Below are 23491 nucleotides of genomic sequence, written 5' to 3'. Positions count from 1 at the left end.
TGAAGAAAAGGCAATGACTGGCACTGTAGAGGAAGAGGGAAAAAAAAAGGCTAACTCAGAGCACTACTGAAACATGCTCAAAATATACAATCCAGAGAGGAAACAGCATGCCTACCTCAGCTTTACTGTGACAGCAGAGAACATTATGACAGCCTTGAGTTGTGCTGCTCACAGTCAAAATTCTTATTCGGGGCAAAGAGGTCAAGAGTTTTTCTCAAGGAAATTTTGCTTTCTTCAGTCACACAAACAATAGCAACAACATCTACTCCTTTCCAAGTGTGGCTGAACTGAGAGAAAAGCTCCAAGAAAGCATGAATGGCCACGTCCTCACTTTTCAGACTGAAAAAGCAACAGGGTATGCGCCACAGCAGCTTCCCTCCTTGGAGGTCCATCTGCAAGACACCCAAACCTGAAAGGTGTCCATAAATCCAGATGAAGTCGTAAAGCAATACTTGGACTTGGAAAATGAGGGTTGCAGATTATTGATTGGTCGATCTGGCATCAGCGCCATGAGCCTTAGGTTTAGCATTACTACCCCCACAATGTCTAATCCTGCTGAAGCATATCTTTCCACAGCCAAGTACTTGCACAGATCAGAATAGTAGGAACAGTTTAACAGCTGCCACACCAGTGCTTAAACTCCAAAGTTTGCTGAAAAGTGTCCATAGCCATTCAAAAGACCTGTGTTACTACTGAAGCCCTATTAGAACAGAGAACACAAAACCTATCATTTCAGGCAACGCTGTACAAGCATGATTCAACCATGCTTATATTGCAGCTTTGTGTGCTGTGAGAACCTCTTATTTTGTATTGGGCTATATTACACTGTTAGCCATATAGTGCAAATAGCCTGGGAATGGTTATGGTAGTGTTTAACTCTGGAGGCTTAAAAAAATCAGATCTGTACCTTCAGGCACTCAGAATGGAAAATGTGTGCTGCAACCAGATCCTCACAACCAAGCAAGGCACAAAGAAAGCCCTCAAACAAATACAATCCAACTGGCATCCTAGGGCAGGTGAATCAAGTTGTAGTTGTTCTAAACTAAACACAAGCTGTGATGCTCTGTACCTGCAGGCTACCAAATTCAGGTGGGACAACCTCACCTATCTTAAAAGAAATATCAAAGCAAATCAATGTCAACAATTCTTCCCTGAGCCCCAGTAACTTCACCCTTCATTCTCTAGTGTTTTTTTCTCCCTTACCTACAAAATCTTCAAGCTTTTCCTTACCTCAGAGCCCTTTTCCATCCTTCCTAGCTCCCATTTCTCATCACCCACTTCCCCATCTGCAGTGTCATTTGTGCCAGTTGTGACGAGCATATTTTGGCTTCTCCAAAAAGATCTCTCCAGGCATTGTTCTTCACAGCATCTTTGATAGAAAAGATGTTCCTGAAGTAACCCATGAGGCTGGGGTTTTTCTTGAGACAAGCTATTCAGCTAATAGTGATAGTGACAACTAAGAGCAATTAGGAGAATGTTGTTTTATATACTGACCTTCGGAACGACAAAAAAAAACTCTTGAAATTTAATATTTTCATGATTTCTTCCCCTTTCACCCTATCACTTGTTGCAATCATTGATGTCTTGTTTCAAAGTGACAGAAATTTCTCCAAGGCGGTTACTTATTCCCTGGTTTTACAGGTATTCACTAAGCTTCTGTGAATATCAATAGAGGTTTGATCCTCATGAGTCAACGTGTAACAAGTGGACAGCAACATCCTCCACAGGAAATCTATGTGGTGGGCACCTGAGGAAGAAGATAACCAGAGGACTCCAAGTCACCAAGCTTTTCGAGAACTTTAAAGAAAGTATCCTTTCTTTAAACTGTCCTGAAAGGCATATTTTTCACATCTTCCTCAATGACTTCACACCTCAACCAACCTGTTTTCCAAACTCATATTTGGCAGGTAGGAGCTCACTTGGCTTGAAAACTAGCCTCCTAAGTGCAAAAGCTACTTTTGAAAATGGAACCTTAGTTCTATGATCTTTTAGACACTTTTTCAAAATTACCCTGAATTTCATGCTGGTACAGAGCCCGGTGCAGCAGGGCATGTATCCAAGGACAAGACCAATCATCATGACTAGCTCTAAGTTTCAGAGAGAGGCAAATTAGAAGAAAATCAACATCAAATCCAACTGCAGATATAGCTATTCTATTGTCACTGCCAGGTGGTGAGGCACACAATTCAGCACACCTTCTTGCTGGGTGGATCTTACAAGCTGTGCTGAGCACTGTACCAGCAGCATCCCAGCTACGAAGGCTAAAGCTAGCAGGGGTATAGCTGCAGTTAAGGTTGTGATTTTGTAGCAGATGCATTCTGACATCTTTAAGGTTTCAAAAGATAACACACAGGCACAAAAAAGAGTTTCCCTATACCAATGGCCTCTGGTCTTTTTGGAGGAACCTTCAATGACCCAAATCCATTGCATCACTATATCCCTGCTGTTGACATATGTTTATGGTTCTTGTCACTTGGTGGACCAAAGCAAGGCCTCTGCTTCTCCCCATGGCACCAGCTCTGATGTGAAAGAGATGTCATAGCTCAAGCTCAGATCAAACAAGGGATGAGTTAGGAAGAGGTGAGACTATGTATGTTATGAGCTGCTCTGTCAGCCTTTACACAGCCCTACTAACATTACGGTCATGGCCCCCAGCCAAGCTGCAACAGCAGACCCATGACTCTAATTTCATACCGGGACTGACAAAGAACTAGCAGCCAAAGCAGTCCCATGTTCACTTTTTCAGTGCTACCACCTGCCCATGAAGTCCTTGTGCCCAGCATGGCCTCCAGACACTCGGAAGAGATGATCATAGCTTGTGACTATGCTCATCTCTGCTTATTCCAGATACATGCTGTTATCTTTTACAAAAGTATTTCATCCTCTGACCTCCAACCAGCTCTGAAAGATGTTTTTCTGATCTTAAAATCCATCTACTGCCTTTCAGCTGGATATGAAGAGTAGGTCCATGGTGGCATCATATGCTCCACCATCTCGCCCCTTGGAAAAACAGGTATTCGGGATTTGTGAATGGACATAGCCATTAACCCATTCTCCCTGCTCCTTGCCTCAGTTCCTTTATTTAATGGTCTGCTTTTCTCCAAAAAAAGAAAGAAGTGAAAATTTTCCTGATGATCTCTGTCTAGCTCTGAGCTTGCTGGGTCTGTTTTTAAGGTACTCTAAGGTAAATAAAGTTGTTATAGTGACACAAAGATTTGGGGATGCTTTGCAGCTGAACAAGGATCTTTGTTCAAGCAAAGGTTGGTCCTTCATTAGATCAGCCCACAAGTGAAGTGAAAGTGGTGACATTAGTGAACACCCTACTAGAAGCAAACAAAACACTGCAGACCCACAGATGAGTCATGAAGTCTGTCTGTTCCAGTACTCTAATTACATTGCTCATCCAAGAAAAGCCTCTATTGGAGCCATTAGGTCAGAATCTGTTCTCCCCCAGCTGTAAATCCCTCATAACTCAGTAAAGTCAATCGATTCCTATTGGTGTAAGCAAAATCAAGCACAGCGTACTTGTACAGCCTTTGATCTTTCTGTCTCTCTCTGAGCACAAACTCAGAGAATGCCTTTAAAAAGACAAGAAACCTGGGCCTCAGGTCTCACTCACTCTGTAGGCACTCTGAGCAGCAAGACTGATACCAAGCACTGCAGCTGAGAGGTGTAGGGGAAGCCAGAGGAGAGACAAAAGCCTTCAGTCTCCCCTTCAAGAAGGCTGAGGATGTCCCAGAGTGCCTATGGACAGCTGTAAAAGGATGTTGCATTAAAACATTACATATAGAAGAAATCTATCTACCTACTATAAAATGTTAAAATTTCAAGTAATTCTATCACTTTAATAAGAAAGCAAACACAGTGAAACACAGCTTCAGTAGGCTTGTCAGCAGTCTCAGTGAGCATACTCACAAAGCCTGATGTACAGGTGGAGACCAGTGAAGATTGGTGTTCTTTAGTGATCTGTACTGGCACTCGTACCATTTAACACCTTTGCCAGCAACATGGACAGTGGCATTGAGTACATCCTCAGCAAGTTTGCAGATGTCACCAAGCTGAGTGGTGCAGTTGATAAAACAGAAGAAAGGGATGCCATCCAGACTGACCTTGACAGGATTGAGAGGTGGGCAAAGAACACATGGTTCAACAAGGCCAAGTGTAAGGTCCTGCACGTGGGTCAGAGTAAAAACAGAAATGAATACAGGCTGGGCAAAAAGTGGATAAAGAGCAGCCCTGCAGAGAAGGACACTGTGGTACTCACTGATGAAAGACTTGTCATGACCCATTCATGTATGCTTGCAATCCAGAAAGTCAGTCATACTGTTGACATCTTCAAAAGAAATGCAGCTAGCAGTTTTTGGGAGGTTATTCTCCTCTGCTCTGTCCTTGTGAGAATCTTACCTGCATCCAGGTCTGGGGACTCTAGCACAAGAATGATGTGAAGCTGTTGGAGTGAGTTTAGAGGAGAGACATAAGAATGACTGGAGAGCTGAAGCATCCTTCCTATGAAGAACAGATAAGTGAACTGAGCATCCTCAGCCTGGACAGAGAAGAATCCAGAGAGACCTTATTTTGGCCTTCCAGTACCTAAAGCGGGCATACAAGAAAGCTTGAAAGAGACTCTTTATCAAGGAGTAGTAAGAAGAAAGGGCTCACTGTTTTAAACAAAATAGGTTTAGATTAGATATAAAGAAGAAATTGTTTACTATGAGGGTGATGATGCACTGAAACAGGTTGTCCAGAGAAGTTGTGGTTGCCCCACCTCTGGAAGTGGTCAAGGCCAGGTTGGATGGGGCTTTGGACAAGCTGCTCTAGTGGAATGTATCCCTTCTGATGGATTGGAACCAGATGACCTTTAAGGTCCATTCAAACACAAACTATTTCATGATTCTATATTGAATATATATATATAAATATATATATATATATATAGAGAGAGAGAGAGAGAGAGAGAATATATATTGAATATATATCTATATATTCTGTCTATTTTCGGATACACAGAACTAAAACACTAAGACTGATAGAATCATGGAATTGTAAAATTGTTTGAGTTGGAAGGGATCTTTAAAGGCCATCTAGTCCAACTCCCCTGCAATGAACAGGGACAACTATAACTAGATCAGGTTGATCAGAGCCCTGTCCATCCTGAACTTGAATGTGTCCAAGGAGGGGATATCCATCACATCACTGGGAACACATTCCAGTGCTTCACCACCCTCACTGTAAAAGCCTTTTCCTTTATATCCGATCTAAATCTCCACTCTTCTAGTTTGAAATCATTTCCTCTCATCCCATTACAACAGACCCTCCTAAAAAGTCTGTCCCCTTTTTTCTTATATCCCCCCTTTAGATACTGAAATGCTGCTTTCAGGTCTCCCTGAAGTCTTCTGCAGGCTGAACAGCCTCAGCTCTCTCAGCCTGTCCTTGCAGAAGAAGTGTTCCATCCCTTGGAGCATTTTGTGGCCTTCCTCTGGACCCACTCCAACAGGTACATGTCTCTCCTATCCCAGCCAAAGACACTTACCTGGGGATACATTACAAAGAAGGCCAATATCATGGATTCTGTGGCCACCTGTTTGCCCAACTAATTTAGCAAACAGCCATTGATCCAGCTTTCCTTGAGTTCATTGCAGAAAACAAGGCTTCAGCTCTCTCAAGCTGGTTATGAGAAAGTGAAGCACGTCTCCTGGGAACAAGTTTGCATAATTTTAACAAAACCAAATATTTCTGTTTCACAAAATCGACTGAATGAATGATTCCAAGCAATGGTCCACTTTGTCTTATCATATGTCTTCAATTTCCCCTTCTTCTTCAAAGTCTTTACCAGTGTGCTAAGCAAGAAAATGATCCAGAGCTCTGCAATGTGATTGGAAGCAAAAGTCACCAAAATACGTAGGATGTTCCTACCATATTTTGTATACTAGGCAAACAACTAAAGAATGGTCCCAGCTCTTGAGAACATGATTTTTTCCTCACAGATCTAGCATCACTCCTACTGAGACAGTTGATGGCATGGTCTTCTGGTTGGGAAGATCATCAGCCATCCACTCAGGCCACAGTCCTTTCTCTTGCTTCTTGGATCAAAAGGAACACAAAGTTCTCAAAGGAAGAAAAAAAGGGAATGCCTTTAGCAGCCAAAAGTAGCTTGGCTTGAATAAATTCAATAGGGTGCAAGAATAGCTTTAACACTGCTGACAGTGTTGGAAGATGTCAAGAGTAAAGGAAGACCATGAGACATAGACTGAAAAGCATAAGGATGTTCCTCTGTCTAGGATTTCCTACAAGCAGAAATGCAGATGAAGAATGTAAAGCTTTTAGTATGCGGAAAGGTAAAAGGCTCTTCCCTCTTGAATGTCCTGGAACAAACACTTGTTCTTGCAAAGTCATTTTTTGAATCAGTGGTGATGACTCAGTAAACAAGAGTTCTTGAGGAGTTGTTTCTAATAATACTGGAAAACCCATGAATATATATCCATTTTGTATACATATTTACACCTGTTTTGTTTTTTTTTTTTCAGTTAATGCTCCTTCAGGGGAGAAAGGGGAAAACCTCTTCTGTTATTAAACATCCATCTCTGTCAGACCTCCTGTCCAAGACCCTGCACTGAATATATCAGCTCTAAGTTCTGAAATGAGGTCCCTCAGATCATACCTTTTGAACATCACTGAAATATGCATAGTGTGATCAAGACAAAGACAGACATATCTGTAAAGTCTAATATGGAGCTGTATTGATTGTGTTGGTTATATTTACTTTCTTAAGCCCTGTTTGAGAACATTTTCTGTTCCTTTCAGGCTACTGCAACATTTTCCATTTGCTACATGAGCTAATATTGATGCTGTATTGTGTGTGTGAGGATTTGTTGTGTGAGTAGGAGGGGATACTTCCTTTAAAATATAGGCTCTCAAGATCAGATTCTACACACATTCATCTCAGTTTAAAGCCAACAATTCCATTGAAACAACCAGGTTCTACAGGATTTACAAAGAGCAACTGTGATCAGAATCTGTCCCAGTCTGTCAGGTTCCACCATTTTTGTCTGTTGGGAAAGACGTGGGTGATCTCTCCCACTCCCTGTTGATGGGAGGGGGTGGAAACACAATACAACATGGGAATAAAAAAGCAGCCTTGTGGTGAAGTGATATATGAACAGGAATTAGAGGGGTGGTGGGAAGAGAATGAATCAGCCAGTCCCAGCAAAGACAAAGAAAATTTTCAGACACTGCATCTCACCCACTCAGCCACAGCACCTTTTCTTGGTCCCCATGATATATCATCTCTCCCTCTCATAAATACATACTATTGCAGTATCAAGAAAACCTAGAAAAATGACCCTACCAGTAACAGATGAACTGATCCTGCACTCAGCCAGTGATGTTACAGTCCATTCATTCATGCCAAGTCAGTCTTAGTCCTCTAAAATCATTCATGTGGTAATGAAGCCTCAGCTAATACCGAAGGCCAAAAGTTATGGAACCCAAATAAAGTTTGGACATCTGCACTTCCAGACTTAGGGAAGAATTCACCTAAACCATGGAACATGAGGAATAATATGGTCATGACTCTGAATTGTTTCAAGAATAGCATGTATGTATCTACATTACTGTTAAAGTATAAAGAAAATACATGAAGCTCAATAAGGAGAAAGTGAGGGAAAAAAAAGGAGGCCTGTAGGCTTCTACATAGGCTTAGGAGGACTGTTTTGGAAAAAAAAGAAAAGGTAAATTTAGGCTTAAAATCTGTGTAGTAAATTATCTGTTCTCCCCTTGGTACAGGCAAGTAATTCCTCTCACTTTAATGGACAATTTTATGGCTGCTAATAACATTTGTGGCTAAGATAATGACAAGGATAATCAAATCCCATGCTTGAGGGCATAAACTGATTGCTGCAGGGGTTAGCAACGAAATCACCATCACCATATATTGCACGGGTGTATTATGGGATAGAGATCTTTCTTCCAATGTAGAAAGGCATCAGTGTCTGCCAAGATAACAGATTGGATGATTGTCTGTGTTCTGGAAATTGCTGGTTTGTATGCACGAGATTTAGGGAAAGAGGAGAAACCTCTTTGTTTCAACATGACAGAATTTGTAACCCAAGATGCAAAATGAGCAGGAGCTGCAACATGCATATTGATGCATGTTCTAGCAGAACAGTTCTCTTAAAGACAAGTTCAGCCTTAACCATACTGATGTTCACTGCTACATAGCAATTATTACTGTGCATTCAGCGTGGTACTCTGTAACATCCATAGAGTATACAAGTCCAGAAACTGAGGGCTAGGAGGAACCTCATTACACTATTTGAGCTCTTGCAGGATTCTTAGATCTCAGTCCATCACTGAGAGGTTGTTCAAATCATCAATTCATTCTGTATAGCAGATACCAACACCCCACTCATAGGAACATATGGCTTGAAGAACTTCAACAGGTAACTTAGTTCACTCAGCAGTGAGGCAGGTTCAAGTATACCAAGCCCACGTCTGCTGGACAACTAACTTATTCAGATAAATATCCTACCTTTGGCACTTTGGAGGCTCCCTGCAGATCATATTACAGCTGTTTTCATTGCTGATAGAGCCTGCATCTGACATGCTGCAGTGTAAACACTCTGGGTCAATATGTGGAAGAAACTTATCACTGCCCTCTTCACAACAACCTTTTACACATCTGAAGATTGCTACTATTCCCCCCTTCATTTACTTCTATTCCAGACACAACAATTTCTCTGTTCATTTCAGTACTGGTTACAGCTGAGATAGATAGTGTTAATAGTACACAAGTGTTTTGGCTGTTGCTGAGTGACGGGTGCACACTCAGGAGCAGGCTGGGCCACTCAAAAGGGGAAGAGCTATCACCTTTATGGTGTGACAGCAGGGGCTGAGGCAAAGCCAGGACAGCTCACCTGAATTAGGCCAAGGGTTATTCTATAGCACGTGATATCATGCAGAAGGCTATAAAGCTGTGAGGAGCTGGCTGGGAGCAGGCTGCTGCTTGGAGAGACAGGCCAGTGGAAACTGGAGCTGCCATTTTCCTAGATGAACACCCCTTGTAACTCACATACAGCACCTGTAGGGTTGAGGTGGATTTTCATTCCCACTTCCTCATATCCTCTCCATGGCCATGCATGTAAAACTGTTGTTTCACACATGGTGTGTACTTATCATGTACCATCTCTTTAGTAGAGGAACGCTTACTTTTAATAGATGAAATACTGGTGAAAAGTTGGGCATATCATCTTTGAATTACTGGAACTCCAGGGACAATCTCTCAACAGCTGAGGCATAGGACTGTAAGAAGGAAGAGAGATCTTCTTCATATTGTTGAGGTAGGCTAGACAGCTCATCCATCATTGGCGTTTCTTGAACTTCCCAGGCTATTGCTGCCAGTGTATTGGTGCACAATGATGGTGCACTTCATACAAATTTCCACCACATGGGTTGTGGATACCTGTGGTCATGCAGACTTTGGGATAACTGCTGACTGTCCAAGTCAATATGATATATCACCTCTACCATGTTAGGTGCCAAACAGGGCTGTTGTGGTTTAACTTGGCAGGGAGCTCAGCACCATAAAGCGTTTTTTGCTCACTGCTCCCCAAGCGGGATAAGAAACCTGTAAACAAAACAGAACTCATGGAGGCCAAAGTGAGCTTAGTTGGGAATTAGTGGGAAAATAACCCCATTCTGACTGGCCACAGAAACATAAAACTAGTGGACTGGATATGTAAGATAAGAGAGATGGCCCACAAACCACAGGAACGGATCTGTGCAATTAATCAGGGTGTATAGGAAAGTGTGGGACCTGATTATGGTGTAAAAGATATGGAATAACGGGTGTATATTGTCCTGGTTTCAGCTGAGACAGCATTTATATCACAGTGAGGTTTGGCTGCTGGTGCATGCCCAGGGCCAGGTTGGGCAGCTCAGTGGGAAGAGCCACCACTACTACAACAAGGCAGCAGGGTGGGGCAAAGCCAAGACAGCTAGCCTGAATTAGACAAGTTGTTATTCCACATCATATGATATTATGCAGAAGGCTATAAAGCTATGCAGAGGTAGCCACAGGTGGGCCACTGCTTGGGAATTGGCAGGGCATCAGTTGGCAGGTGGTGAGACATAGTGCTGTTAGCAGGGCGTCCATCAGAGAGTAGTTGTACTGTTAGCTGGGCATCAGTCAGCAGGTGGTGAGTAAGTGAAATGCAGATACAGAGATGTAGAGAGATATACAGATATATTATATATAGCTTACATCACATTTTTGTTTCCGTTTCCCTTTTGTGTCTCAGTAAATAGTTTTTATCTCTTCTCACAAGTTCCATTTTGTTTCCAATCCTCTCTCTCATCCCACTGGGGAAGGGTGGTGGGAATGAGCAAATAGCTGTGTAGTGCTTAGCTGCCTGCTGGGTTAAACCACAACAACTTCATACAAAAGCCAGGTCATTTTATCTTAGCATTTTGCTTCCCTTTCTGACACTTTGATTTTTCTGTCCCTTTCTCAAAAAAATGAGCACCCAAATCTGGCCCCAATTTTCAAGCTGAAGACTTACAAATACCAACCAAACAGAATTACTGCTTTCTGTGACTTACATCCAATACTTGCCTATTTTGAGCATCTTTTGCCACAGAGCCATATGTAGATTGCAATCCACTTTATTACCATGTTTTGGTTGCAGTACTTGCATCTAGTCAGTTTACATCATTTTTTTTTGGATGCATTTGATTTTTCCTTCTGCAGTGTAGTACTTTGCACTTGTCTTTATTGAATTTCATCAAATTGATTTCAGACCATTTTCCAATTTATAAAAATCATTTTGTATTCTGCTTCTGCCCGCCAAAGTGCTAGCAACCCCCCTTACAATTAATAATATGTGTTCTCTCTGTTCTACCAGTCAAGCCATTAATGAGAAAATTGAATAGTATCAACCATAAGGCAAACCCCTCTAAGACCCCTGTACACGTTACGGCCATTCAATCTGACAGAAAACTATGATAAAGATTTTAGCATTTTTTTAAGTCCTGTTGTGAAATTATCCAGTTGTTTATTTAGCACAGGCCAACCCAGTTTGTATTTTCTGTCCAATTTACATACACCTGCATGGAGTATGATGAGATAAATACAGATGCTGTGCAACCTCTAGTTTACAGCGTATGTGCTTCCAGACCCTACACCCTCCTATACTAACTCAGTCCAGTCTTTGTTTTACTACAATGTTTATAACAGCATATGTAATATAAGTCAAGAAATACCACTCCCCCAATATCAACTAAGCTGGGTATTCCACTAAAAAAAAAAAAAACAAAATGAACAAACAAACAAGAAAAACAAAACCAACCGAACAAAAGAGGATGAACAGAGAAGTCTGACATGAGTTACTCAAGAAAAATCTGTGTTGGTTTCAGCTTGTCCCTTGCTATCCCCTAGGTACTTCCACACTGATTGTTTAACTGCTTGGTCAAATATACTTCTGAGTATCAAATTTAGTCTGATGAGCATTAACTCCCTATGTTTTCTCCTGTTGCTTTTTTAGAGATAGGCACTGTGTTTGCTTTTCCCTACAACAGCCACTGGTAGAGCCGTTCAAACAGTAGCCATAAAAAAAAAAACGGTGACGCTGCTGACAGCAAGCAGTTGCTGCTAAGAGAAAAGTTTGATTCTTATCTAGATATTCAGCTGGAGACAAAATGGTAGGATGCACTAATAATCCCTCAGGGAAGCAGGAACCTTCAGCAAAAAAGGACATGATAAACTTACATAGATACCAAGCAAGATCCAAGACAAACTTCAAACAGCCTGTGTGTGTATAGAACCATAGAAAATAAGGCAGGAGGAGATGAGTCCATAACTTGCCGCGAGGTAGGACGGTATGCATAGGTCATTCTTGACAGATGCTTGTCTATCCTGTTCCTCAAGGCTTAGCAAAGAAGAGCACACCTTCCCCAGGCAATATAGTTGTGTTTCACTGATATCATGACTAAAAAGATATTTCCTCTATGGCTACTCTAACTCTTTTTTTGCTGCTGTTTAACAGTTTCTCTCATTCACTGTATCAAACTCAAGCTCTTCAGGAACAAACTGTGGCTTTAGTTCGATATTAAAAGCTCCCCAGGCTTTTTTCCAAAGAGATCACAGAAATATTTTTAACTGTTCAGCACCCAACCTACAAGTTATGTTTCTACCAGTCATCCAAATCAGGACCTCAAATATTCAAGCACCAGCAACTTCACTTGTGACACTTTCTGCTAAATAATCAAAACTAACCTTGCATCCTATCCTTCTACTGCTTCGGTATCACAAACCAGCCTTTGCTACAGCTCATCTTGAGAACAGAAAAAACAGTTGGAATAAAAGAAAAGGTCCATGCCATAAAATATTAATATTTCCCTGCTTTGGAAGCCAAGATACAGAAGTGAACCACCAAAGATTAAAAAATTATCACCAAATAAATACCAAAGTGCCAGCAGCTGGCCTACATACATTGTAAGGGTAACATTGTAAGGATAAGAAACTTCATACAGCAAAAACTGTGTAGGAATACTGAGGCTTTATGGAAAATGACCTCTGGTGTGAGTCCAACAAGTTAAACCAGAGCTGAATGCAACCCATAGAGATTTAGCTAACACAAGGACAGGAGAGATATAAAAGCTTCTACATGAAAATATAATTGGTGGTGGATATTTGGGAAGAAAACAAAAACAAAGCTATTCTGAAACCTATCAAGTGCTTCTCACGCATTAAAACAAACCTCTTGGATGTGCAGTACATTCACAAACTGACTTGTAACACTGCTAATTTGTTTCTGTTGGCCTACATGAGTAGGTATCAGCTTATGTTGCTTGCTCTGACTGGCAGAGTGCACTCATTAAGGCAAACACATTGCTCCTAAAGCCCTAATTGTTTTGAAAAGTGCCCTTTAAATAACAGGCTTTTCAGTACTAAGCAGGATGTGTTTTTAAGAGCAAATCATGGGCTTAAGCCTTTGCTGCCAAAAGACTGAATGATCATTTGTTTGTCAGGCAAAAATACCAAAAAATAATGTAAAATCCGACAGAGCATCAGCACGGACCAAATAGCTATCGTGTCCATCCTCTATTTGAGATTCACTGACACATTAAACAGAGAAGAAAGGGAGAAACTTTGAGGGAGAGAGCTTGAGAATATCACTGAATTCTTAATAGATCAGTTGAAAGGTCAATTAAAGTATTCAGGTAAAATCCCTGGGATTTCCAGGTGCTTCCAATGGCACAGATCACCATCACTGTTTTAACTGTCAGTTGTCTAGAATTCATCATATTTCTAAAACAAACAATACTGCAGAAAAGACTATAAAGATAGCTCCTGTTTGGTGCCCAGCAGCAAACAAATACTAAATCAGGTCCTTTTACAGAGGACGTAGTGGACTGATGGTGAATAATATCTTCAAATGCTGGGACAGCCTTTCACTCCTCAGACATTGCTTACCAAACCTTCGTGCTGCTTTCCTCCTTAGGATTCTACAGCAATTCAGATTTTTTGACAGCCTCATCTATGTAACAAATCTGGAAAATAATGAAATGACATCCTTCTATTATTTCTAGTCCTCAGAAGAAAATACTGTCATTTTTAGCGTGAAAGGTACTTTTCTACAGCTTCTGATCTACCTCTGGAAACACAAAAAGTTCCCAAAGACCAGAATAACTGTGGAGGAACACTGAAACGTTCAGTCACTTCTTCAGGTATGATGTCTTTCTCTGACGCAAGATTATAATCAATCACCTTTACTACTTCAAGAGTTTTAACACATTTCAGATGGAGTACATCATACAACATAGCTACCACACAGAAGCTTGTAGTTAAGGTTCCATGTGCCTCCTGTTCCTGGAGTTCATTTTATTGCAGGTCCCCTAAGCTTCCAGAGCAGAGTCAAGGTACCACACTTCAGATTTTTTTTTTAATGATTGCTGTCAGTAACACTATTTTCACTCAATGGAGCCACACCTCTTTCACCATATAGTCCAAACAATTAGCAGCAAACACCAACTGTTCATGAATTCCGTAGCAGTCTAGACATCTGAAACAAGAGTATTTGATGCTTTTTCCTACTGGGTCTGGTCCAGAAAAGTCCCAGATGCAGCAAAGTGAAAACTCCAAATTCTCAGTGGTCATTGATTTGTTACAGTGATTAATTTCTAATACAGCACCTATAGCAATGATTGATGATTTAAACACTGCAGGAGTACATCCCCACAATGGGAAAACAAAAGAAAAGGCAGTGAAAGAAATAAAATACCCCATCTGCACCCAAACATCTCCATTAGGAGTTAATGGCAATAAATATCGGATACTGATGACAGTGCCAATTGCCTGGGGAGTAGATTTCTTTTATTTCTACCTTCTTTCCGTATGTCAAGAATATCCTTAAATTAAGAGTCTACAAACATTTCCTTGCAGCTAATCTCCTGCACTATACAATTACAGAGAGCTGCTGTAGGTTTCATTCATCAGTCTGTGTCCTAAAGCTCTCTGCGAAATTTTCCTGTCAGAGACATCTCACAGTTAGCAAATGGAGCAATCCTCTTCTGCAAAGGGAGAGCAAGTAGACAATCAACTTCCCATCACATTTAACCCCAATATTTGCCTGCTTTTCTCTGAAGCTCTTCTTGCTGGTGCAGCTAGTTGGAAGGACAATACAGACTATTCCCTCCTAAACATCCTAACAAGTAAGAAATACATCAGTCCTTAATAGAGATATGTCTTTCACTGATATGCCCAAACCATCTCACTATTGAAAACAGTTAAAAAGCATACTGAACTCTTTAACCAACTGGCTACTGCATATACCCCTTGTAGCCTCTGGCAATGCAATAAAAAACGGTCAGTTAGCTACTAAACAAAAAATAATGACAATAATGAAAAGAAATTGGAAGATTTTTCCCCTGAAACAAAAGCGTGCTTTACCCTACCGAAAATAAACAATACAAAATGTCTCAGTGGATCAGAAGAGATTGACAACTGCCAGGCTGCAATGAAAGAAAGCAAAATTTTTTAACAAATCACCACCAAAACAAAGTATAAAAAAAAAACATCATTAAGAAACTGCCATAGCTACATTGTCAACATCAACATTAGTTGTAGCTGCTCAAGTTGTAGAGACCTAGGAGAATACAGGTAAACCATGGGAAGGCTCCAAACTTTCTAGCTAAAGGTCAGTATATCCCATTGACTGTACCCAAAGGCAATGAAGGCAGTGAGGCAATGGAACAGGTTGCCTAGAGATGCGGTTGATGCTCCGTCCCTGGAGACTTTCAAGGTAAGGCTGGATCAAGCCATGGGCAACCTGATTTAGCTGTGCATGTTCACTGCAGGGAAGTTGGACTGTATGGCCTTTAAAGGTCCCTTCCAAATCTAAGGATTTTATGATTCTATGAATGATTTAAAATTAATTAGCATTAAACCAATCTCCATGTCCACACAAATTTCTGAAATAGTCCATGGCTTCATTCAAAAACTTCCACAGCTGAAAGAGATGAACATACCTGCTACGTACAGAAAACATCTGCTCTTAGTTCACAGTAAGCTGTAGTTCAACTTAGAAGCGGCAAGGTCTCTTACAGATTAGTTCTGCATCATCAGCAACTGTCCTTGCTAGCATCTGTTACAAAGGATATTTCATGTAGCTGTTATCCAAATCCAGTCAAGGATTCTCAGGAAAAATCCACTAGAACCAGGTAACTAAATGCCCTAAGAGGTCTTTAAAAAATAGCCAGAATTGTCAATGTTCCTTGACATAAGAAAGCTCGAGGTTCTGCTGTTACTGTATGTTGGAAGACCTAAGCTGCTGGAGTTTGCTAATATCACCTGGAATTCATCATGGATCTGTGCCTTTGGTTCCTCTCAGCTGTTTAATCTGGTTATAAACTACCACATGGTCTGAAAGACAGAGAAGTGAGCTGCTAGGCAATTAGAAATAGTTCCCAACCTGAATCTTCAGAAAGTCATTTTATCTTCTTGTCTCTAAATTGAGGATAATTTTTACAGAGGTGTTTTGAAGATGAATCACCTAATGTCAGAACAGCATTCTGAATATAAAGTGCTGTGTAACTCCAGTTCGAAGCCATGAGCATAGTTTTCAGCATTCATGAAGGAATATGCTCCGGCACTGAAGGAACTAAGCACCTCAGCTCAGACTGCCTGCAAGAGAAGATGACAGTGCTCTGGCTCTCACTTTAGCCAGACCGATAGGGTCAGTCCCAAAACATGATGTCCAAACTGAAAGCTTGACATTAATCAATTCTCCTTTAATTCAAGTCTCACCGTTCTGCTGCTGTTGCCAGAGAAAGCAAAGGAGTTCCACTTTCTAGTGGAAACAAGCCAATAGCTAACTGACAAACTTCATCCAATATTCTTAGTCCAGAACACCTCCTCTCCCTCCCAGTTATTGCCCTATACATGCTTGCTATCCTGTATCAGGGGGATCACTTTTTTTTCAGCTAATTCCTATCGCAAAAGACTCGATGACACTGCTAACTCACAACCTTATCAGTGGGCAAACAGGCATTTCTATGGTGACACCTACAAAGGCACACAAATGATTTCACTCCACAGGAAAATACTGAATAAGAGAAGATCACAGAATGGTGAAAACAGAATGAAAATATCTTTGGTTTTCTTTCTCAAGAAAAAAACAAGCAGTGTAAGAACTATTAAGAGACTGAGATATGGCAAAAGAAAATCGTTGAACATAAGGCTGATAAAGACTCCAAGAGGTCAACGACTCCATCGTCATCCCCAAGGGCAAAAGCAGCTGTAACTTAACCATTCCTGACAGATGTTTGTCTAAACTCTGTTTAAAACCATCCAATGACGGAGATTCCACAGCCTCCTTAGGCAATCTCTTCCAGCACACAACTACCCAGACAACCAGAAAGAGTGTGCTAGTGCCTAATTTAAATCTCACTTGCTTCAGTTAAAGAAGTGAAGAAGAATAGTTAGAAAGAAAAGAGAGGGCACCAAATTCTAAAAGAATACAAAATGCCAGTTTCACAAGACTGGGAATGCTAAGGAAATCTGCTGACTCCAGCAAAAAGTAGAGTAGCTAGAGGTTTCTCGATGCTTTCCCATAGATGTTTCCAGACTTTCCTGTCAATAAGCCATGCAGCTGGTAGGTGCAGTTCAGAATCAGTCTGCGCTTGCTTATCAGCAGATTTTAAAAAGCTTTTGCTAATGTCCCTCTGTCAGGAATGTCAGGTATAATTGCAAAACCAGTTTTCAAGAACTCAAGAACTGTTTCTGTGAGCATGTGAGAAAAGGAGGCATACAAAGTCCCTTCCGTCTTAGCAGAACATTGTTTGGACAATCTTCTTTGTTAATCCTCAGTGAGACAAAAAACAAAGTATGAAAAGATATTGCAGAATATCTTTGTTTTGCAGGAGAGCAAGCTCTAGAAAATGTTCATCCTCATGTGGCTCATGGAAGCTGACCTCCCCTTTGCCACAAGCAAATCTTACAAATTCTGATCATGGAATCTATCACAGAATCATAGAATCACTCAGGTTGGAAAAGACCTTAAAGATCATCAAGTCTAACCATGACCTAATCACAACACCCTTACTAACATCCCTCCACTAAACCATCCAGTATTCTCCTCTGAAGCTTCAGATGGGATAAATCATTATAGATTCATCACTTTAATGGATCTACAAGCATTCATGTCACCAGAAAATCTTACTCTCTACTTTCACCTGAGTTTATAAATAATAGAGTGACTTCAGCCCACAAAGGGTTGGGGTGCGTTTTTGTTCATTTGTTTTTGTTTTGATTTTTTAAATGAGCTATGGCCTTCGGGTTCCTGGTAACTCACAAATGCAGCATGTAACTGAAAAAAAGCATTAATGTATTTGTCCTCTGTCCTTCCCCTCCTATATTGTCTTCTTCCTTTCTTTTCTTTATTTCCATATCAAATTATCCATCCAACACTATTCTACTCAAAGCTTTCCATTGGAATGCATTTAAATATTACTGGATATAAAAAATCGGAAGCAGACTCCATTCACCAGAGGCTGGCCTTACAGAAAGATAAATACTAAAAAAAATAATTCACATGTAAAAAGACATCCTTTTCTAACCCAAGTTAGAAAAAAAAATTGCAACAATATCATCTTGGTGAGTATTTTATACCCCTTTTACAGAAAGGTAAAGTGATGCAGAGAAAGGATGAGGAACGAAAGCAACTATCCTGACATGGATTTAAACATGTGCTTGCTTAGTTCATTAATGTAGGTTCAAACTGGCTGTCAGGCCACCATCTGCCTGAAGTAAGCCATCTCCTCCCCGAATCTTTAGATATCAGTAGCCAAATTGCTGTCAGTAGGTGGTTATTCTACTCATCGTTGCAGATTTGGCACCATATTCTACAAAACTATTTTGTTTCTGCTCACCAGGAACATTCAGCTACTGTTTATAGCAAGTTTAAGACTCAAAACAAAGACCTAAAAGCTAGAAAAAAAGACTAGTAATTCACTGCGTACACTGTTTCAATTTTGCTCTACTTACAGTAACTTCTCAGGAAAAAAAATAAAAATCCTCAATCTGTTTGTTGTTTCAGTTCATCTTAGGGTGACATAAACAGTTTTCAGTTCTTTATATTCTACACAAACCTCCAGAAACATTCACTGTTTACTAGAGCTCGGTGGTGCTAAATCAAGTATGACTATCACCCTTTAAGGCCTAAATCATAGAGCAATAGTCATACCAACAACACATTTTGACAGTGTTGACATCTTCTTATATGGAATCAGTTTAGCCACACATAAACCTGTAGAACAGGGCATTAAAACTGAGCAGAAAACCTAGGAACTACTTTTTAGTTTCAAAAGTTGGTGTTTTCATTCACTGTATCCAGCTTCTTGATTAACTCACTGTCAAAATCTACAGCACATTTCACAAAAGTTAAACAGCTGGATGGAGAACTGGCATAAATCACTTTCTGTCATCATTTTGGCTGTGTAATTGTTAACACATAGGAAATTATACTAACTCCAAAGTCAGAACAATCCTGAAATAAACTCAGCAACTGGTGAGAGCCAAGAACAGTTTATTAGTTCATTTGATCACCAAAAAACTTTCTGAGAATTCAAACATGATCAACACTTTGCATGACAGTTCTTTTCTGGTACTGCATTTTAAGAGCAGAGTCAGCAAATATTGTAGCACCCACAGTTGTGTTAATAATAATAGTAATAATAATAATAATAATAATAAAATAAAAAAAATAAATAATGACAACAGTGTTGCACCTGGGGAAAAATATTGTCACAGGTGGAAAAAAAAAAAACTGCTTCTGTTTACTTGATCAACTCCCTCTTGTTTAGCATTCATGACAAGTGAGCAACTCCCTACCACCCCTTAATAAAAATCAAAATGTTAAAGATTTGAGGAAATGTGAGAGTTGATCAAACCTCTCTGCCTCACACGGGAAGCTTTGAGTTTACTTTACTTCAACCCAAACAGGTCCTTAATGCAAGACTCGAAGCCTTACCACGACCCGCAGCCTTACTCAAGGCGGAGGCTGCCCAGCAGGGCGGCCGGACTCGGCGGCGCGGAGGCTGCCGGAGCTGTCCCTTCAGCACCACGTCCCGCAGCGAAAGCAGACCGAGACCGCGTGTTGTTCCGCGAAAAGCCTTTGATTTTAATTAAAGCCACGCAGCTTAAATCAACACGGTAAAGAGGTGATCGCATATGTTGCTAGCACGGCAGGATAAGAAACAGAATTAAGTTAGACATAAATTAGTCTGCTATTATATGCATACTGCTAGACTACGTGGTGTACTGATTCCTCTTGCACTTCTCAGAAGAGAAGTTTGTAGGGGCAGATTTACTACTCTGGAATATGCAAGGATTGTTTTTACTCACTCTGTTTCAACAGTCAGTCTGAGATGGTTATTTAGGGGCACTTTACATGAGTACTTACTGACTACAGCACATTCTCTAATGCGTACACTGCACGTGCTTCTTCAAGGTTTCAGAGGGAGAAGGAAATATATATGAGAGCATACACACAGACTAAAAATAGGAGCCATCACAAAAGATTAAGATGAACATCTAAGATAACTGTCCAACGCAGGAAACACAGAGAGAATGAGTATTTTCTTAATCTCCTGAGAACTGTAATATCTAAAGTTGCACTCACCCCCTGTGAAACAAATTCTTTTCGGATAAATTTAAAAAATAAAGAAAAATCTTCCATGCTAACTTACACAGACAACTGACAGATCTCACAACATTCCAGAGCTACTTCAATACTGAAGAGATACACAAAAGAGAAAGACACTTGGCAAAATGAAGATCGTAACTATTAATAAAGTTTTCAAAGACAGAACACATATCCTCCCGGAGCAGAGCTTCCCAAATGAACAATCATCAAACAATGTCTGCCTTTCTCCACCATTCTTTATTATTGCTCTCCCTCCCAGTGGCTCCCCGTTGCTATACACATGTAAAACTTAAACAGTTCTGACATCCCAAAGTGCCTCTGCCTACAGAAATGTACACTACTCTCTGCACAATGACGTGCTCTCAGCTTTCTAAATGAATCTCACCTCTTTGCATGAGAGAATGTCATGGGCTTCCAAGCAAGCTGTACTTGTTTCCATGTAAAATACATTCAAAACAGCAAACTATTGTTATAAAAACCTTTTTTTCTTTACTTCTCACCAACCAAGCTTAAGAACACAAAGTACTGCAGCCACCACTTAGGCAAGAGTACAGGGCACTATGTGTATACAGGCATGTGTGTGGAAGCCTTGCCATAATCCAGGGCATGATAGTCCTGTATTCACCTAGAATAAATAAATGACAAGACACAAATCAAGGAAAAAGAGTATCCGTAAGTAAAGTAGAAAAGAAAATTCTGATATTGTAATGATTATCAGAAATCTGAGCCATCTGATAATTAATATATGTTTATTTTATGTATATATAATAACAGAAGGAAAAAAAAAAAAAGATTACAGTTTGAAATCTAATCTTTGTTAGGAACAAATAGGCTTCATGTTGCCAGAGTTTTTCAAAGGAAAAATTTAATGCAACACATGCAACACAATCAGGTGCAAATTTAAGTAACTGCAGCTCGAAGTATGGTGGATGGCATATTCTGCTCAAAATAGCTTCAGGTGGCAACGTGGAAGTTGGCTGTAACAAGCTCCAAGTGGTAAAAAAAAAGACTGAATCTTTCTGTATTAGTAAAGGAGTCTTTTGTGTCCTGCTCTCTGTGCTATCAAACAGCCACTGAGCAAGAAGGCTCAGAGCTTCACAGATGTTAGAGGGGAGCATCTACAAGTGCTGGAAGAAGGACAAGTCAACTGTCTCGGTAAACCCACCTTGAATGCAAAACAAGGAAGAACACACCTACTAATCAAGCCAAAACCAGAGTTGTAGCACAGTTCTGCATGCATGCTGCAGCCTCCGGTTATCATGGTAGTTATTTTTATGACAGGCAAGCAAACTTTATGCAGTAAGCCCTGTTTTACCTGAACGAAGCAGAGAAGTACAAAATGACAGCCTGTGGCTGTGTCCACTCTATTGTCCTGGGAAACCTGACAATGTAGACGTGACAGAGGACATCACTCCTCTGGGCTGTATGCCCTCAAAGAGATGCACCCTGTGACCTGTTGATGCTCCAACTGCAAAGAAAACTTCAGGATCACATTTGGGAATGCCTAGGATGGGCCCAGCAATGCGAATACAGCTGTGGGAACCCGTGCCGACAATGCTAAGACAAAGTTTGGCAAAGTAGGACTACCCTTAGCTCCAGCTACATCCAGAGGTTTCCCTGCTTAGTCAGTTCCCATGTCTTCATCATTTTCATACTCAATCATCTGCCTTATGTTTAAGATTTCTCTGCATCTCTTAAGTGAAGGTGCATGCACATCCCAAGAGGAGCATGATGAAAGGGCCTCATCCTTCCTGCAGAGAACCCCCAGAGAGCCTCATCCAGAGGTGACCCCCCTCTCAAGAGTGTCATCACACCTCTTCCCTCCCCCTTCCCTTTGCTACCCATGCCACAGCTTGGCATAGCCACCAAGTAGCCACCATCCCACCCAGACGACACCCAGGCTTCATCATCACAGGAAGGGATGCGGGACAAAACCAAGTCCAACAAGTTGTCCATGGAGAGCCATGAATTGCATAACACGGGAGGGAAGCCAAAAAAACTCATCCAGCACTTAACCCATTGCATGCTACAGCCCCCCTGCCCCTCTTCCAATCTGGAAGAGCTTTCGCCCCCTCCCCAAAATGAGACACTCACCAATGGTCGTGATGACCGTGATGGCAAAGTAGAAGGAACCAGCGAATTTCCACTGGACACCAGCCCGGTGTGGCTCGGACTGCATGATCACCAACTCCAGCTGCCGGTAGTCCTCGCTGGTGATGTTGTACTTTCCTTTGAGCCGGATCTCCTCGGCTTTGAGTTTCTCCTCCTCACGCATCTCGTTGTCGGACTCCAGGGCATCAAAGACGGCAGCCCCGACCAGCAGGTAGGTGAACGTGCAGATGATGAGGGACAGGGTCCGCACGTTCTGCCTCTTCATGGCCGCCAGCAAGGGACGAGTGAGGGGACCATGTCCCCCCCTGGCCGCCCGGGGATCCGACAGGCCGCAGCAGCCGCAGCAGGGGGGCAGCTGCCGGGGGGGCTGACGGCTGCTCCGGGGCAGCTTGTGCTGCGGCGGCGGCCGCTCCCCGCCCGCCTGCTCGGGCTCCTGGGAAGAGGAGAGGCACAGGAGGCTGCTGGAGCGCCGGGACCAGGTGCCTTGAAGCCGGGAAACTCTGCGCAAGACCTGCCCAAACCAAGCTGTCCCAGTGCGCAGGGCCATCCAGGGCACCCCCGCTCCTCCCCAGCACCGAGGCCAGGGGCAGGGGGTCCCCGCCGAGCTCTCGCCGAGGGAAGGGAGCGCTGGGCGGCGGCCCCGGGCCGGAGTCCTGTGGCAGGCGGGTGGGTCCCCCCGCGAACTTGGTGCGGGGAAGAGTCCCCCGCAGCCCGGGCGGGGCCGTCCCCGTCCCAAGTTTTCTTCAGGCGGCGGCTCGGCGCGGCCGGGGGGAAAAGAGCGGCGGCAGCGCGTCCATCCGCGTGGAACCGCGCAGGGGACGAGGAGAAGCGGCCGCCGTCGGGGACAGCCCGCGGGGCCCGGCCCGCCCCGGCCTGAGGGAGAGCCGGCCGGGCAGGTCGGGACGGGCTGAGCTCTTTATTCCTTCCGCCGCGGTGCGAGGCGGGCAGCGGGGAGCCGGTTTGCTGCAGGTGGCCGCGGAGAGAGCAACGGAGCGGCGTCCGGTGCGGAGAGGGAGGCGGCGGCGGCGGCGGTGTCAGGCGGCGGGCGGGGAGTTGAGGGCAGCATCCCCGGGCGAACCGGGCCGAGCCGCCGCTCCGGCGGGAGGAGGGGGCGGCGGGCCGGCGGCGTGGCCCTGGCGGCGGGCAGCCAGCGCCCCGCAGGAGCCGGGAGGAGCGGCTCG

The 23491-nt window shown here is 42.4% G+C and overlaps 1 protein-coding gene across 1 annotated transcript in view; it reads right to left on the bottom strand.

The window, feature by feature from the left end:
- KCNK9 (potassium two pore domain channel subfamily K member 9) overlaps positions 1–22983 on the bottom strand; it is a 76535-nt gene extending 53552 nt beyond the window's left edge. The window contains exon 1 of the mRNA XM_072327389.1: positions 22293–22983. Coding sequence (XP_072183490.1) covers positions 22293–22857 — 565 coding nt within the window. The 5' untranslated portion in view covers positions 22858–22983. The remainder of the gene's footprint in view (positions 1–22292) is intronic.
- Between the last annotated feature and the right edge of the window lie 508 nt (positions 22984–23491).

Source organism: Excalfactoria chinensis, chromosome 2 (assembly GCF_039878825.1).
Source record: "Excalfactoria chinensis isolate bCotChi1 chromosome 2, bCotChi1.hap2, whole genome shotgun sequence".
In the NCBI taxonomy this organism is placed as follows: Eukaryota; Metazoa; Chordata; class Aves; order Galliformes; family Phasianidae; genus Excalfactoria; species Excalfactoria chinensis.
Note: the sequence above shows the minus strand (reverse complement) of the source record. Positions and strands in the feature narration are given on the sequence as shown.